General features: G+C 46.3%; 1 protein-coding gene across 1 annotated transcript in view; it reads left to right on the forward strand.

The window, feature by feature from the left end:
• The window catches only part of LOC120030247 (fibroblast growth factor 14-like), a 43,659-nt gene extending 28,411 nt beyond the window's left edge, over positions 1-15,248 (forward strand). Inside the window, exons 3-5 of the mRNA XM_038975595.1 lie at positions 7,654-7,661; positions 14,617-14,815; positions 15,106-15,248. Of these exons, the coding sequence (XP_038831523.1) occupies positions 7,654-7,661; positions 14,617-14,815; positions 15,106-15,248 (350 nt within the window). The remainder of the gene's footprint in view (positions 1-7,653; positions 7,662-14,616; positions 14,816-15,105) is intronic.
• The last annotated feature ends 1,652 nt before the right edge of the window (positions 15,249-16,900 follow it).

Genomic DNA, 16,900 nt, shown 5'->3' on the forward strand with positions numbered 1-16,900 from the left:
TTGTTCATAGCATCAGCGAGTGACACTGACCACAGGACGAGTGTTATCCATCCCTGTTCATACCAGCGAGGTGACACTGACCACAGGCCTTGTAGTTGTTATACACCCTGTGTTCATCCTAGCGAGGGGTGGTGAACTGACACAGGCCGAGTTGTTATTCCATCCCTGTTCATACCAGCAAGGCGAATGGTGACACTGACACGACAGGCGAGTTGTTTTTCACACCATGATCATACACGAGCGAGGTGACACTGTGCCACAGGCCATGAGTTGTTATCCACCCCCTGTTTCATAGCAGCGAGAGGTGACACTGACCACAGGCGACGAGTTGTTTTCCATCCCTGTTCATTACCAGCGAGGTGACACGGACCACAGGCGAGTTGTTTCCATCCTGTTCATAGCAGCGAGGTGACAATGACCACAGGCGAGTGTTTTCCACCCCTGTTTCATAGCAGCGAGGTGACACTGACCACAGGCCGAGTTGTTTTCCATCCTGTTTCATCAGCGAGAGGTGACACTGACACACAGGCCGAGTTGTTTTCCATCCCCTGTTCATACCAGCGAGGTGACACTGACCACAGGCCGAGTTGTTTCCATCCTGTTCATACCAGCGAGGTGACATGGCACAGGCGAGTGTTTTCCACCCCTGTTCATTACAGCGAGGTGACACTGACCACAGGCCGAGTTGTTTTCCATCCCTGTTTCATATCAGCGAGGTGACACTGACACAGGCGAGTTCCGAAGTTGTTTTTCCACCCCTGTTCATTAGCAGCGAGGTGACACTGACCACGGCCGAGTTGTTTTCCACCCTGTTCATACCAGCGAGGTGACACTGACACAGGCCGAGTTGTTTTCCACCTGTTCATAGCAGCGAGGTGACACTGACCACAGGCCGAGTTGTTTTCCACACCCTGTCATAGCAGCGAGGTGACACTGACCACAGGCCGAGTTGTTTCACACTGTTATGCAGCGATGGGCAATGACACAGGTCCGAGTGTTTCCATCCCTTCATACCAGCGAGGGTGACACTGACCACAGGCCGAGTTGTTATCCATCCCTGTTCATAGGCAGCGATGGTGACACTGACCAACAGGCCGAGTTGTTATCCATCCTGTTCATAGCAGCGAGGTGACAATGACCACAGGCGAGTTGTTATCCATCCCTGTTCATATCAGCGAGGTGACACTGACACAGGCCGAGTGTTTTCCACCCCTGTTCATAGCAAGAGGTGACACGACCACAGGCCGAGTGTTGTTCACATCCCTGTTCATAAGCAGCGAGGTGACACTGACACAGGCCGAGTTGTTTTCCACCCCTGTCTTAGCAGCGAGTGACACTGACCACAGGCCGAGTTGTTTCATCCCTGTTCATAGCAGCGAGGGGACACTGACACACCGGCCGAGTGTTTCCATCCACTGTTCCATACCAGCGAAGGTGACACTGACCACAGGCCGAGTTGTTTTCCATCCCTGTTCATAGCAGCGAGGTGACACTGACACAGGCCGAGTTGTTTTCCATCCCTGTTCATAAGCAGCGAGTGGGACACTGACCACAGGCCGAGTTGTTTTCCATCCCTGTTATAGCAGCGAGGTGACATGACCACAGGCCGAGTTGTTATCCCCCCTGTTATAGCAGCGAGGGTGACACTGACCACAGACGACCGAGTTCGGTGTTTCCATCCCTGTTCATAGCAGCGAGTTGAGTACACTGACCACAGGGAGTTGTTTCCATCCCCTGTTCTAGCAGCGAGGTGACACTGACCACAGGCACCGGTTGTTATCCAATCCCTGTTCATAGCAGCGAGGTGACAATGACCACAGGCCGAGTTGTTATCCATTCCCGGTTCATTACAGCGAGGTGACACTGAACACAGGCCGAGTTGTTTCCACCATGTTCATACCAGCGAGGTGGACACTGACCACAGTGGACCGAGGAGTTGTTATCCATCCTCTGTTCATAGCAGCGAGGTGACACTGACCAACAGGCCCCAGAGTGTGTATCCATCCCTGTTCTAGCAGCGATGGTGGTGACACTGACCACAGGCGAGTTGTTTCACATCCTGGTACATAGCAGCGAGGTGACACTGACCACAGGCCGAGTGTTTTCCATCCTGTTCATAGAGCGAGGTGACACTGACACAGGCCGAGTTGTTTTCCACCCTGTTCATTACCAGCGAGATGGGACACTGACAAGGCCGAGTTGTTTTCCATCCCTGTTCATAGCAGCGAGGTGACACTGACCACAGGCCGAGTTGTTTTCTGTTCATAGCAGGCGAGGTGACACTGACCACAGGCCGAGTGGTTTCCATTCTGTTCATAGCAGCGAGGTGACACTGACCACAGGCCGAGTTGTTATTACACTCCTGTTATATCAGCGAGGTGACACTGACCACAGGTACGAGTTGTTATCCATCCCTGTTCATAACAGAGAGGTGACACTGACCACAGGCCGAGTTGTTTCCATCATGTTCATAGCAGCGAGGTGACACTGCACCACAGGCCGAGTTGTTTTCCATCCTGTCATAGCAGCGAGGTGACACTGACCAACAGGCCGAGTTGTTTTCCATCCCTGTTCATAGCAGCGAAGTGACACTGACCACAGGCGAGTTGTTTTCCATCGTTCATAGCAGCGAGGGTGACACTGACACAGGCGAGTTGTTTTCCACCCTGTTCATAGCAGCGAGGTGACACTGACCACAGGCGAGTTGTTTTCCATCACTGTTCATAGCAGCGAGGTGACACTGACCACAGGCCAGAGTTGTTTTCCACCCTGTTCATAGCAGCGAGGTGGACACTGACCACAGGCCGAAGTGTTTCCATCCTGTTCATAGCAGCGAGGTGACACTGACCACAGGCCAGAGTTGTTTCCATCCCTGTTTCATAGCAGCGAGGTGACACTGACCACAGGCCGAGTTTTCCATCCCCTGTTCATAGCAGCGAGGTGACACTGACCACAGGCGCAGTTGTTTTCCACCCTGTTCATAGCAGCGAGGTGACATGACCACAGGCGAGTTGTTTTCCATCCCTGTTCATAGCCAGCGAGGTGACACTGACCACAGGCCGAGTTGTTTTCCACCCCTTTCATAGCGCGAGGTGACACTGACCCACAGGCCGAGTTGTTTTCCATCCCTGTTCATAGCAGCGAGGTGACACTGACCACAGGCCGAGTGTGTTTTCCACCCCTGTTCATACCAGCGAGGGACACTGACACAGGCCGAGAGTGTTTTCCAACCCCTGTTCATACCAGCGAGGTGACATGACCACAGGCCGAGTTGTTTTCACACCCATGTTATACCGCAAGGAGTGACACTGACCACAGCGCAGTTGTTTTCCACCCCTGTTCATACCAGCGACGGTGACAAACTGACCACAGGCCGAGTTGTTATCCATCCCTGTTCATACCAGCGAGGTGACACTGACCACAGGCGAGTTGTTTTCCATCTTGTCATAGCAGCGAGGTGACAATGACCACAGGCCGAGTTGTTTATCACCCTGTTCATAGCAGCGAGGTGACACTGACACAGGCCGAGTGTTTCCACCCCTGTTCATAGCAGCGAAGGGTGACACTGACCACAGGGCGAGTTGTTTATCCGACCCCTGTTCATACCAGCGATGGTGACACTGACCAAAGGCCTGAGTATGTTATCCACCCATGTTCATACCAGCAGAGGTGACATGAACACAGGCCGAGTTGTTTCTCCTGTTCATAGCAGCGAGGTGACACTGCCACAGGGCCGAGTGTTTTCCACCCTGTTAATAGCAGCGAGGTGACACTGGCCACAGGCCGAGTTGTTATCCACCCTGTTCATAGCAGCGAGGGACACGACACAGGCGAGTTGTTTTCCCATCTCTTGTGACCTTCCACACCTTCCATCGAATCAGAAAACGCTTGTCTCTTTTCCATTGAGTCAGCACTCCCTCTCTCCCTCCTTCCCTTTATTCAAACTCTCTCTCTGTTTTTCTCATTCTGTCTATCCTCTTCTTCTTCACTCTTCTCCCCCTCCCTTCCCTGAAACTGACCTAGCAGCGAAGGCATGCAGACACACGTGGGCTTCAGGTATGGGGGGAGGTAGAGCGTTAGTAAGAGATGGAGAGAGAGAGGAGGGCAAGATTGAGAGGTAGGAGAGACGGGGGTTGAGGGAGAGAGGGAGAAAGAGAGAGAGGGAGGGAGAGAGAGGGAGTGAGGGAGAGGGGGAGAGAGAGAAAGAGAGAGAGAGGGGGAGGGAGAGAGAGAGAAAGAGAGAGAGGGAGGGAGAGAGGGAGAGAGAGAGGGAGAGGGCTGCGGGGGGTGGGTAGGTTAGTTCTAGTTTCCTCTGGAAAATCCCCAAGCGCTCAGCGGGGTCTGGCAGACAAGGTGAGATGCAGAGGACAACCCCCCTCCTCCTCCTTCTCTCCAGCTGTTCTGAACATGGTGTGTGTGTTTTTGCGTGTGTGTGTGTGTGTCAGTGGGGTCAGTGACTGTGAAGGCTCCAGCAGCTCAGGGATCCAGGTAAGAAGATCCAAGGTGATCATTTGGCTTACGACCCCTCCATGCACCTGGACTACAGTACCTGAAACCCTCTATTACAGACACGTCCTTTATTATGCCCTAATTGTCTCTATAATAAAGGACAGACGGCTTTGATGAGTGATATGGGATGTTCTCGTTCTCGTCATGTCTTTTATAGGCTGTTTATAAGGATGTTTTGTATCCGTTGACGTCTCAGATGACGTTGGAGACAGCGACGGTGTCTCGCGTAAAACCTGTCACACAGACACGCACACACACACATTTACACACACTCGTTGTATCCGATCAACGGTGTGAAATACCATTGTCCTCAGGGAGCCAGCCAATAAGTGTCAGGATGGTTCAACCCAGGATTAACCTTTAGTTGGCCGATTCCGAGCTTGGAAGCGTTTCTATCTTCTCCATGCTTGGGTGCATACAACCAAAGCCTAATAATGTTTTTTTTTTTTGCACTAATGCCTATTGACTTTTCACTGAGGTCCTACATGAAATCAATTCTCCAGTTGACTGCTTTGAGAGCTGAATGGTTAATGTCAACCCAGCAAGTACTGGTGGAGGAGAGACGAGGAGAAAGAGAGAGTGGGGGAGAGAGGGGGAGTAGAAGACTGGGGGGTTCTGGTTGGTGCCAATGTCTGGAAATCAACCTGGTTCCTGCTAGGTGTGCAAGCTCAGAGTTGAGCATTAGGATGTAAATAGTTGTTTCCATCTTGCTCACACACTCTCTCTCTCTCGCTCTGTCTCTTCCTCTTCCTCCCACTCTCTTTCTCTTTCTCTCTCGCACGCTTGCATCTCCATTCTGTTCTCTCATCTATCTCTGTCCCAAATCCTTAACCCTCAACACTCCCTCTCCCTTCCTCCCTCCCCTTCTCACCCTCATCTCTCTCTCTGTTCCGGATTAACTTATGTAATGTGGCATGTGAGAGAGGATGTGCCCGTGACAAATCTGCCTCAAATATGCAACAGGAGGGATTGATTTAGCAACAACAACAATGAACAAAAAAACAAAATGAAATCCTCACATGTGTAACGCAGGTGTTGAACCTGAGTGGATTTTAGCCTGTTTTAAGAGGGCCAATGCAGTGGGAGATCTTAGGTTAGGTGTTTTGGAGAAGTGGTCTCTGTGTTAGTATTGTATCACCAACAGCAGCAGGCAGAGTGTACTACAAGCCCCAAGCAGGCTGTGTGTTTGAGCAGCCCCTGCTGGAGAGAGGTGGAATTGCAATAGTGATATAGTTATGGGACCATATTTATTTATATTGTTGTCATTTAGCAGACACTATTATCCAGAGTGGGTGGCAGGTAGCCTAGCGGTTAAGCCGGTGACATGGGTGTCGATTAAGGCAGCACTCTGCACCTCTCTGATTCAGAGGGGTTGGGTTAAATGTGGAAGACACATTTTGGTTGAATGCATTCAGTTGTGTAACGGACTAGGTATCCCTTTTCCCAATTTACAGGAGAAATTAGGGTTAAGTGCTTTGCTCAAGGGCACATTGACAGGTTCTTCACTTTGTCTGCTTTGAACCAGCAACCTTTCAGTAACTGGACCAACGCGCTAACCGCTAGGATACCTGCTGCCCACATTCATTGTCTCATATCAGAGTGTGATGTGTATGATAATATGATGTGTGTGATGATCATGTGTTATCATATCAGAGTAGGAGTACTGATCTAGGCTCAGTTTAGGCTTTTAGATGATCATGAAAAAGGTTATATGAGCAGGTGGGACCTGATCCTAGATCTGTACTGTGTCGATCTGTACTCTATTCAGGTTTTTCACTCACTAGATATGATATATTTATGCAGGAGAGAAGAAAAGGTGACCGAGGGACTAACATTCACATTACCTACATTACCCTTGTCATTATGAGGTGGTCACTGGTTAGTTAGAGAGTGAAATAGTTGTCACTGGTTGGTTAGAGAGTGAAAGAGTGGTCGCTGGTTGGTTAGAGAGTGAAAGAGTGGTCGCTGGTTGGTTAGAGAGTGAAAGAGTGGTCACTGGTTGGTTAGAGAGTGAAAGAGTGGTCACTGGTTGGTTAGAGAGTGAAAGAGTGGTCACTGGTTGGTTAGAGAGTGAAAGAGTGGTCGCTGGTTGGTTAGAGAGTGAAAGAGTGACCACTGGTTGGTTAGAGAGTGAAAGAGTGGTCACTGGTTGGTTAGAGAGTGAAAGAGTGGTCACTGGTTGGTTAGAGAGTGAAAGAGTGGTCACTGGTTGGTTAGAGAGTGAAAGAGTGGTCGCTGGTTGGTTAGAGAGTGAAAGAGTGGTCGCTGGTTGGTTAGAGAGTGAAAGAGTGATCACTGGTTGGTTAGAGAGTGAAAGAGTGGTCACTGGTTGGTTAGAGAGTGAAAGAGTGGTCACTGGTTGGTTAGAGAGTGAAAGAGTGGTCACTGGTTGGTTAGAGAGTGAAAGATTGGTCACTGGTTGGTTAGAGAGTGAAAGAATGGTCACTGGTTGGTTAGAGAGTGAAAGAGTGACCACTGAGTGAAAGAGCACTTTGAAAAACATCCAACCAGACTTTGACAGACAAGCCTTCTAACTGACCTACCGATTGAATCAGTACCCATTAATAGGTTAGTATGAAATCACCCTGAACCTGTACCAGAATCGATAGGAACAAGGATGAAAAAAGGAATAGAATGGGGTAGACAGAGAGGGAGCTACAGCAGAGGAAAGAAAGAAAGAAAGTCTCTGATGAATTGGTGTGTTGTGTGATTGACAAATCACTACGAGACAGACATGGAATCAATAAGTAAACAACTAAACTGTAGAAATACTATGTTTAGTGTCTTAAAGCATCTTATTGTTTCTAAGACGTCTTAATACAACTTCCATTTTTAAGACATGCCTTCAGACGTCTAAAGACATGGTGATGGCTGGGTACAATTAAGAAACATAGCTGAAGTCCCGCTGAGTTCAGGGGGAGTCAATATGTGTGTGAGTGTGTGATGGAGAGTTTGGGTCGCCGCAGTGCATGATAAAAGTCTTCCTCCCTCTTAGTCCTGGCCTAAGGGATGCAGTTCACAGCAGAGGGGAAAGGTTCCCATCCGCTTTTGTTTGAATTCCTTTCAACACAACCATTCATTTTAGGAGTGAAGAGTTATGTTTATGAGTTCTCTTTCATTCTCTCCTTCTTCCCTTCATTTTAGGCCCCTGGGTACAACACTGAAAGGTGCTGGACACGTTTTAGCATTCTCTCTTTACCTCCCTCCCTCCTTCTATCCACCCATCCTTTATTAATTCCTTCCCCCCACTCACAGCTCAGAGAGCAGTGTGGTTTTATTTATTGATGACCCTGGAGAGAGAGAGAGGAACTGGCTGTGTTTAGGAGCCCCAAAGGAGTACTGTTTATTTAATGAGGAGAGGTGGCCTGGGCCACACTGTGTCTGTCTAGGGCCCTCAAGGGCCTTACAATGTCTGGCTTGGGTCCTCTTAGGTGCCACATACACTACCGGTCAAAAGTTTTAGAACACCTACTCATTCAAGGGTTTTCCTTTATTTTTTACTATTTTCTACACTGTAGAGTGATAGTGAAGACATCAAAACTATGAAATAACACATATGTTATCATGTAGTAAAAAAGTGTTAATCAAATCAAAATATATTTTATATTTGAGATTCTTCAAATAGCCACCGTTTGCCTTGATGACAGCTTTGCACACTCTTGGCATTCTCCCAACCAGCTTCATGAGGTAGTCAACTGGAATGCATTTAAAACCTCTCAGGGATCGGCCCCCTTTTTTCATTTTCGCCTAAAATGAGATACCCAAATCTAACTGCCTGTAGCTCAGGCCCTGAAGTGAGGATATGCATATTCTTGGTACAATTTGAAAGGAAACACGTTGAAGTTTGTGGAAATGTGAAAGGAATGTAGGATAATATAACACATTAGATCTGGTAAAAGATTTTTTTTTTTAAACAAGAGAAAGGCCATAAGGTATTATTCCAGCCCAGGTGCAATTAATATTTTGGCCACTAGATGGCAGTAGGGCATGTGCAAAGTTTCAGACTGATCCAATAAACCATTGCATTTCTGTTCAAAATGTTGTATCAAGACTGCCCAAATGTGCCTAATTTGTTTATTAATAACTTTTCATTTTCAAAATTGTGCACTCTCCTCAAACAATAGCATGGTATTATTTCACTTTAATAGCTACTGTAAATTGGACAGTGCAGTTAGATTAACAAGAATGTAATCTTTCTGCCAATATCAGGTATGTCTAATTCTGGGAAACGTTCTTGTTACCTACAACCTCATGCTAATCGCATTAGCCTACGTTAGTTCAACCGTCCTGCAAGGGCTCAACCGTCCCACAGGGGACCCACCAATCCTGAAGAAGGTGTGCCTTCTTAAAAGTTAATTTGTGGAATTTCTTTCCTCCTTAATGCAATTGAGCCAATCAGTTGTGTTGTGACAATGTAGGGGTGGGGGTATACAGAAGATGGCCCTATTTGGTAAAAAACCAAGTCCCTATCATGGCAAGAACAGCTCAAATAAGCAAAGAGAAACGACAGTCCATCATTACTTTAAGACATGAAGGTCAGTCTATCCGGAAAATGTCAAGAACTTTGAAAGTTTCTTCTAGTGCAGTCGCAAAAACAAATCATGCGCTATGATGAAACTGGCTCACATGAGAACTGCCACAGGAATGTAAGACACAGAGTAACCTCTGCTGCAGAGAATAAGTTCATTAGAGTTACCAGCCTCAGAAATTGCAGCCCAAATAAATGCTTCACAGAGTTCAAGTAACAGACACACACATCAACATCAACTGTTCAGAGGAGACTGTGAATCAGGCCTTCGTGGTCGAATTGCTGCAAAGGAACCACTACCAAAGGACACCAATAAGCAGAAGAGACTTTCTTGGACCAAGAAACACGAGCAATAAACATTAGACCGGTGAAAATTTGTCCTTTGGTCTGGAGTCCAAATTGGAGATTTTTGGTTCCAACCGCCGTGTCTTTGTGAGACGAGGTGTAGGTGAACGGCTGATATCCACATGTGTATTTCTCACCATAAAGCATGGAGGAGGAGTTGTTATGGTGTGGGAGTGCTTTGCTGGTGACATTGTCTGTGATGTTTTTACCAGCATGGCTACCACAGCATTCTGCAGCGATATACACTATCCCATCTGGTTTGGGCTTAGTGGGACTATAATTTGTTTTTCAACAAGACAATGACCCAATACACCTGCAGGCTGTGTAAGGGCTATTTTACCAAGAAAGAGAGTGATGGAATGCTGCATCAGATGACATGGCCTCCACAATCACCCGACCTCAACCAATTTGAGATGGTTTGGGATGAGTCGGACCACAGAGTGAAGGAAAAGCAGCTAACAAATGCTCAGCATTTGCAGGAACTCCTTCAAGACTGTTGGAAAAGCATTCCAGGTGAAGCTGGTTGAGAGAATGCCAAGAGTGTGCAAATCTATCAAGGCAAAGGGTGGCTACTTTGAAGAATCTAAAATATAATATATATTTTGATTTGTTTTAACACTTTTTTGGTTAATACATGATTCCATATGTGTTATTTCATAGTTTTGATGTCTTCAATGTAGAAGTAGTAAAAATAATGAAAAACCCTTGAATGAGTAAGTGTGTTCAAACTTTTGACTGGTACTGTAGGATGCTTCCCAGATGACACCCTATTCACCTTTTTAGTGCAGTACTTTTACCAGGGACCATAGGACTAGTGTACTAGTCAAAACTAGTGTACTATATAGGGAACAGGGTGCCATTTAGGACAGCCATAGTGTTTAGGTTGGTTCCTCTTAGGGGCCATACATTGGTTCTATCTCATTTCTGATCTCCTTGCCTCCTTCTCAACCATATTGGAGGAGATGGTCTAATGTCCCCCCGGCGTTTTGAGAAGGAGGCGAGGAGATAGGTTCTCTTTCCTCGATTCCTCACATCCTAACTGCAGACTGATTGAGATGTGCTATGGGGACCTGTTGTAGAAGGGTACAGTCCCTAGTGGTTTAGAGATGAACTGGTCCCTGGACTCCACTGTAATGGAGTCATTCTTTGAACACACACAAACCCACAAACACACACACACACACCCCGTTCGCTCTCCCTTCTCCGGTGTTCTGTAGGGAGTTCCCATTTAATTAAGTTAATTAATCAATTAATGGGGTTCAGCGAGGCTGTCTGGTTTGCTCTGGGCTTCTCGCTGTTAACTCAAAGACATATCTCTTTGAAGGTATGTGTGTGTCTGGATGTGTGTGTGTGTGTGTGTGTGTGCGTGTCCGTGTGTGTGCGTGGGGTGTGCGTGGGTGTGTGTGTGTGTGTGTGTGTGTGTGTGTGTGTGTGTGTGTGTGTGTGTGTGTGTGTGTGTGTGTGTGTGTGTGTGTGTGTGTGTGTGTGTGTGTGTGTGTGTGTGTGTGTGTGTTAGCCTATAAAACTCCCTCTAAAGATCCAACCCCATTTTAAGGAAGATTGCCTGGGCTGGATCTTATTTATAGCTAAGACAATTTAATGAACTAATGATAGTGGATTAGATCACAACTTCTAAAGATTAGACCTCTACACCCCACGCTTTGCTATCAACGTTAAGTTAATGAGTAAGTCAGGTAATTCATGTGTAATTAAGGTAGCAATTGAAGTCAATGTAATTAGCTATGCAGGTGTGTATAATGGATATATAGACGTTAAAGCCTGCGTCTTTAATAATGGAAAAAGAGGAGGATGAGAGAGATAAAGAGAGGGATGAAAAAGAGGTAAACAGGATAATGGAGAGAGAAACAGAAGGAAGAAGAGGTAAACAGAGAGTTTAAAAGAGGGAGGGAGAGAGAGAGGGAAGAAGTAGTAAAGGTAAACAGAGAGTTTAAAAAGGGGAGGGAGAGAGAGAAAGGGAAAAAGTAGGGTAAACAGAGGTAAGAGGGAGAGATAAAGAGAGGAAAGAAAGGAGGGAGAGATACACAGATGGATGTTGAAGAGAGGGAGAGTAAAGTCCTTATTCAGGGATTTTCTGTTCGCCAGTCACATCAAGGCTCCAAATCAATCCTGAAAATTGGTTTGTTCCTCGACAAGGATACCAAATGAAGGGGGAGGGAGAGGGAGGGATGGAGAGGGAGGGACAGAGAGAGAGAAAGAGAGGAGAGGGGGAAATTCTGAGGGAGACAGAGCGAGAGAGAAAGAGAGTGGGAGATGGAGAGAGGGAGAGAGCATATTATGGTAACTGACACATTCTTGTCAGATCCATAGATGGACAGATTGGTGATATAGATATATATATAAATGTACAGGATGGTGATATAGATATAGATGGACAGGATGGTGATATAGATATAGATATCGATGGACAGGATGGTGGTATAGATGTAGATATAGATGGACAGGATGGTGATATAGATATAGATGGACAGGGTGGTGATATAGATATAGATGTACAGGATGGTGATATAGATATAGATGGACAGGATGGTGATATAGATATAGATGGACAGGATGGTACCCGCAAAACACCAGTCTCAACGTCAACAGTGAAGAGTCGACTCTGGGATGCTGGCCTTCTAGGCAGAGTTCCTCTGTCCACTGTCTGTGTTCTTTTGCCCATCTTAATATTTTATTTTTATTGGCCAGTCTGAGATATGGCTTTTTCTTTGCAACTCTGCCTAGAAGACCAGCATCCCGGAGTCGCCTCTTCACTGTTGACGTTGAGACTGGTATTTTGCGGCTACTATTTAATGAAGCTGCCAGTTGAGGACTTGTGAGGCGTCTCAAACTAGACACTCTAATGTACTTGTCCTCTTGCTCAGTTGTGCACCGGCGCCTCCCACTCCTCTTTCTATTCTGGTTAGAGCCAATTTGTGCTGTTCTGTGAATGGAGTAGTATACAGCATTGTACGAGATCTTCAGTGTCTTGGCAATTTCTCACATGGAATAGCATTCATTTCTGAGAACAAGAATAGACTGACGAGTTTCAGAAGTAAGGTTTTTGTTTCTGGCCATTTTGAGCCTGTAATCGAACGCAATGTAATCAGAAACAACAGTTTTTAGCTGTGCTAACATTATTGCAAAATGCTTTTCTAATGAACAATTAGCCTTTTAAAATGATAAACTTGGATTAACTAACACCAAGTGCCAAAGGAACACAGGAGTGATGGTTGCTGATAATGGGCCTCTGTACACCTATGTAGATATTCCATAAAAAATCAGCTGTTTCCAGCTACAATACTCATTTACAACATTAACAATGTCTACACTGTATTTCTGATCATTTTGATGTTATTTTAATGGACATAAAATGTGCTTTATAGATATAGATGTGGATGGACAAGATGGTGATATAGATGGACAGGATGGTGGTATAGATATAGATGGACAGGATGGTGATATAGATGGACAGGATGGTGATGTATATCTAGATGGACAGGGTGGTGATATAGATGGACAGGATGGTGATGTATATCTAGATGGACAGGATGGTGATATAGATGGACAGGATGGTGATATATATCAAGATGGACAGGATGGTGATATAGATATAGATGGACAGGATGGTGATATCGATGGACAGGATGGTGATATAGATGGACAGGATGGTGATGTAGATGGACAGGATGGTGATATAGATGGACAGGATGGTGATATAGATGGACAGGATGGTGACAAAGATGGACAGGATGGTGATATAGATATAGATGGACAGGAGGTTGACATATATATATATAGATGGACAGGATGGTGATATAGATGGACAGGATGGTGACATAGATGGACAGGATGGTGACATAGATGGACAGGATGGTGGCATAGATGGACAGGACGGTGATATAGATGGACAGGATGGTGATATAGATATAGATATAGATGGACAGGATGTTGATATAGATGGACATAGATGGTGACATAGACGGACATGACAGTGATATAGATGGACAGGATGGTGATATAGATATAGATGGACAGGATGGTGATATATATAGATAGACAGGATGGTGATATAGATATAGATGGACAGGATGGTGATATAAATGGACAGGATGGTGATATAGAAGGACAGGATGGTGACAAAGATGGACATGATGGTGATTTTGATGGACAGGGTGGTGATATAAATGGACAGGATGGTGATATATATCTAGATGGACAGGATGGTGACAAAGATGGACAGGATGGTGATATAGATATAGATGGACAGGAGGTTGACATATATATATATATAGATGGTGCATATATATATATAGATGGCCAGGATGGTGATATAGATGGACAGGATAGTGACATAGATGGACCGGATGGTGACATAGATGGACAGGACGGTGACATAGATGGACAGGATGTTGATATAGATATAGACGGACAGGATGGTGGTATAGATATAGATATAGATGTACAGGATGGTGATATAAATGGACAGGATGTTGATATAGATATAGATGGACAGGATGGTGATGGTGATATAGATATAGATGGACAGGATGGTGATATAGATATAGATGGACAGGATGGTGATATAGATGGACAGGATGGGGACAGATAGCCTCTATGTTTGTGTGTGTGTTTGTGTGTGTGTGTGTGTGTGTGTGTGTGTGTGTGTGTGTGTGTGTGTGTGTGTGTGTGTGTGCGTGCGTGCGTGCGTGCGTGCGTGCGTGCGTGCGTGCGTGCGTGCGTGCGTGCGTGCGTGCGTGCGTGCTGTGTGAGCGTGCACGTGCTCGTGCTTGAGGTGCAACAGACACAGATGCTCCCCTAACCCCGTCACAAGGAAATGTGGGCTCCATTCTGCGCCATTTCCCATCTGAGCCTTTGGAATTTGAAATTAAATATATAAATATATAATGGAATCAAAATATTTGTCAGCACTTTCAATCTGTTGTTCTTGTCCACTGACCTGTAGTGTGTGAGTGTGTGAGTGTGTGAGTGTGTGAGTGTGTGTGTGTGAGTGAGTCAGTGAGTGAGTGTGTGAGTGAGTGAGTGTGTGAGTTAGTGCGTGTGTGAGTTGGTGAGTGTGTGTGTGTGTGAGTGTGTGCGTTTGTGAGTGTGTGAGTGAGTGTGAGTGAGTTAGAGCATGAGTGAGTGTGTGAGTGCGCTACATCTGCTTATCTGTATTTGTGTTTCCTATGTGCTCACCTATGAATATCAGTGTGTCTCTGTCTTCTAATCTACAGGAACACTTCACCCCAGAGTGCAAGTTCAAAGAGAGTGTGTTTGAGAACTACTACGTGACGTACTCATCCATCCTGTACAGGCAGACCCAGTCGGGCAGGGCCTGGTACATCGGCATCAACCGGGACGGACAGGTCATGAAGGGCAACAGGGTCAAGAAGACTAAAGGGGCGGCCCACTTCCTGCCCAAACTCATAGAAGGTAGGCTACTTTTCTCAGACATCCCAGACATAGGGCATGCTGGAACATTTGTAACGTTGTGGGCAGCAAGTGGTCTTTCTGCAGAGACTAGTTGGCTACTGTAGATGTTGCTCAGGTCTCATTTAAAAAAATAGATTTGTTCAGCTCAATGTTATTCTGTCTCTCTCTCTCTCTTCTCTCTCCTCTCTCACTTCTTTTTTTCCCATCCTTTTTTCCCATCCCTCCCCTATTTCCACCCTCCTCCTCCCTCCCCTCTCTCTCCCTCCCTCCCCTTCTCTCCCCCCATACAGTGGCAATGTACAGGGAGCCTTCGCTGCATGAAGTGGTGGTGGTTGCCGAGCTGAGTCCGCCCAGAAAAACAGCCAAGACCTCCGATTCGCCCGTGCTGCAGAACGGCAAGAAAGACCCGCCCTCCAAAACCAAAACTTCCTAGCGCACGGAGAAGACAGGGGGCAATGGGCACTGACTGGCACTGGCACTGACTGGCGAACAAAGTCTTCCTGTTTTTATTACAAAGGGGTGTCACCGTCAAATGTTTCCCCCCTGCCCCACCGAGCAGCACGTAGAGGGGGCCCTATTGTTCTATATTCCCACAGGTTTCATCCATACTAATGTAAGGTTGACCAAGGATGTGAAATGGCACTCTATTCCGTTTATAGTGCACTACTTCTGACCAAAGCCCGCACAGGACTCTGGTCAAAAGTAGTGCACTATAAAGGAAATTGGGTGCCATTTGGGACGTGTCCCCAAGCACCCTGTTGTTCTCTTCACATCTGTTACCAGGTATTCTCTGTCCGTCAGCACCTTTGTGACCATAGCGATCCCCTCCATACTTAAGCAATGATGTGGAGGTTCTCTTTTCTTTTTTCTTTCTCTCGTTCACCTTTGGTGCAATTTGATTAGTTTGTGACACGGAGTCAATTTTCCACTCGGCAGCACAAGAGAAACTTCCTCGTTCTTCTCTTGGGCTGTTAACAGCAGCTCTCTAATCAAAATCTCCCATACCTCTTGAAAGAGAGAGAGTAACCTCCCCACTGCACTGCATTGAACTACACACACACGCACGCACACACATGCACACACACACCCAGCTGAGAGGGAGTGGTGATTGTGTGCGGGTCAGGGCTTAAAGAATGGTAATGATATCATCAGTGAGATGGTGTTGGTCTCTGGGAATCTGGGAATCTGTTTGCATTACACCCTCCTATCATTACAACACAATGTATAATTTCTCTAGCTCATGCCTTAAGCCAGGGAGATACATACTGTAGGGCCCACAGGAGGTCAGTGGCAACTTAATTGGGGTGGACGGGCTCGTGGTAATGGCTGGAGCGGAATGAGTGGAATGGTATCAAATGTGTTTTCATGTGTTTGATGCCATTCCATTTGCTCTGTTCTGGGCATTATTATGAGCCATCCTCCCCTCAGCAGCCTCCTGTGCTGTAGGCCTATTGTGGTTTTGTTTGAGTGTGTTTGTAGTTGGGTATGTTATTGCAGGACAGTTGTGGTTCTTTTCTGAGGGCTACAGCCTCCTTATGGAATTATCAGGCCAAACAGACTGGCACCCAGGATAATAACCTCCTGGTGCCACGTTTATTTCTGTTGTTGATCTCAACTTCAGATGTAATAACCAACTAGTACGCACTGAACCTGTTCAACACATGATCCAGTATCCTGAACAGACGAGCCTCCTTTACTGCACGTTCCACCATCATGTCTGGTCATTGCCCGAGCAACGTCATTGTTGTACAGTATGAAATCTGTTGTTGTTTTGTTGACGTTGACAGCGCCAGCTACAGGTTGCTAATTCTCAATGGCTGCATCCGAAATGGTACTGAGCAGAGCTGTGGTCAAAGGTAACACAGTACAGGGAATACGGTGCCTGTCGCTGACATGCGTATACAAGACTGTGATGTTTTTTATTTTTCCTTGATGTGTTTACAGGAGGGATTTGAGTTCCCATCCCAAATGGAATGTTAGGTCACACTTTATTTGGATAGTCCGGATTTATGGTCATACTATCAACAAACCATCTGTTGATGAGCAACTGCTTGTTAAGGTTACAATTAGGGTTAGAATAAGGGT

The sequence above is a fragment of the Salvelinus namaycush genome, chromosome 36 (genome assembly GCF_016432855.1).
Source record: "Salvelinus namaycush isolate Seneca chromosome 36, SaNama_1.0, whole genome shotgun sequence".
NCBI lineage: Eukaryota > Metazoa > Chordata > Actinopteri > Salmoniformes > Salmonidae > Salvelinus > Salvelinus namaycush.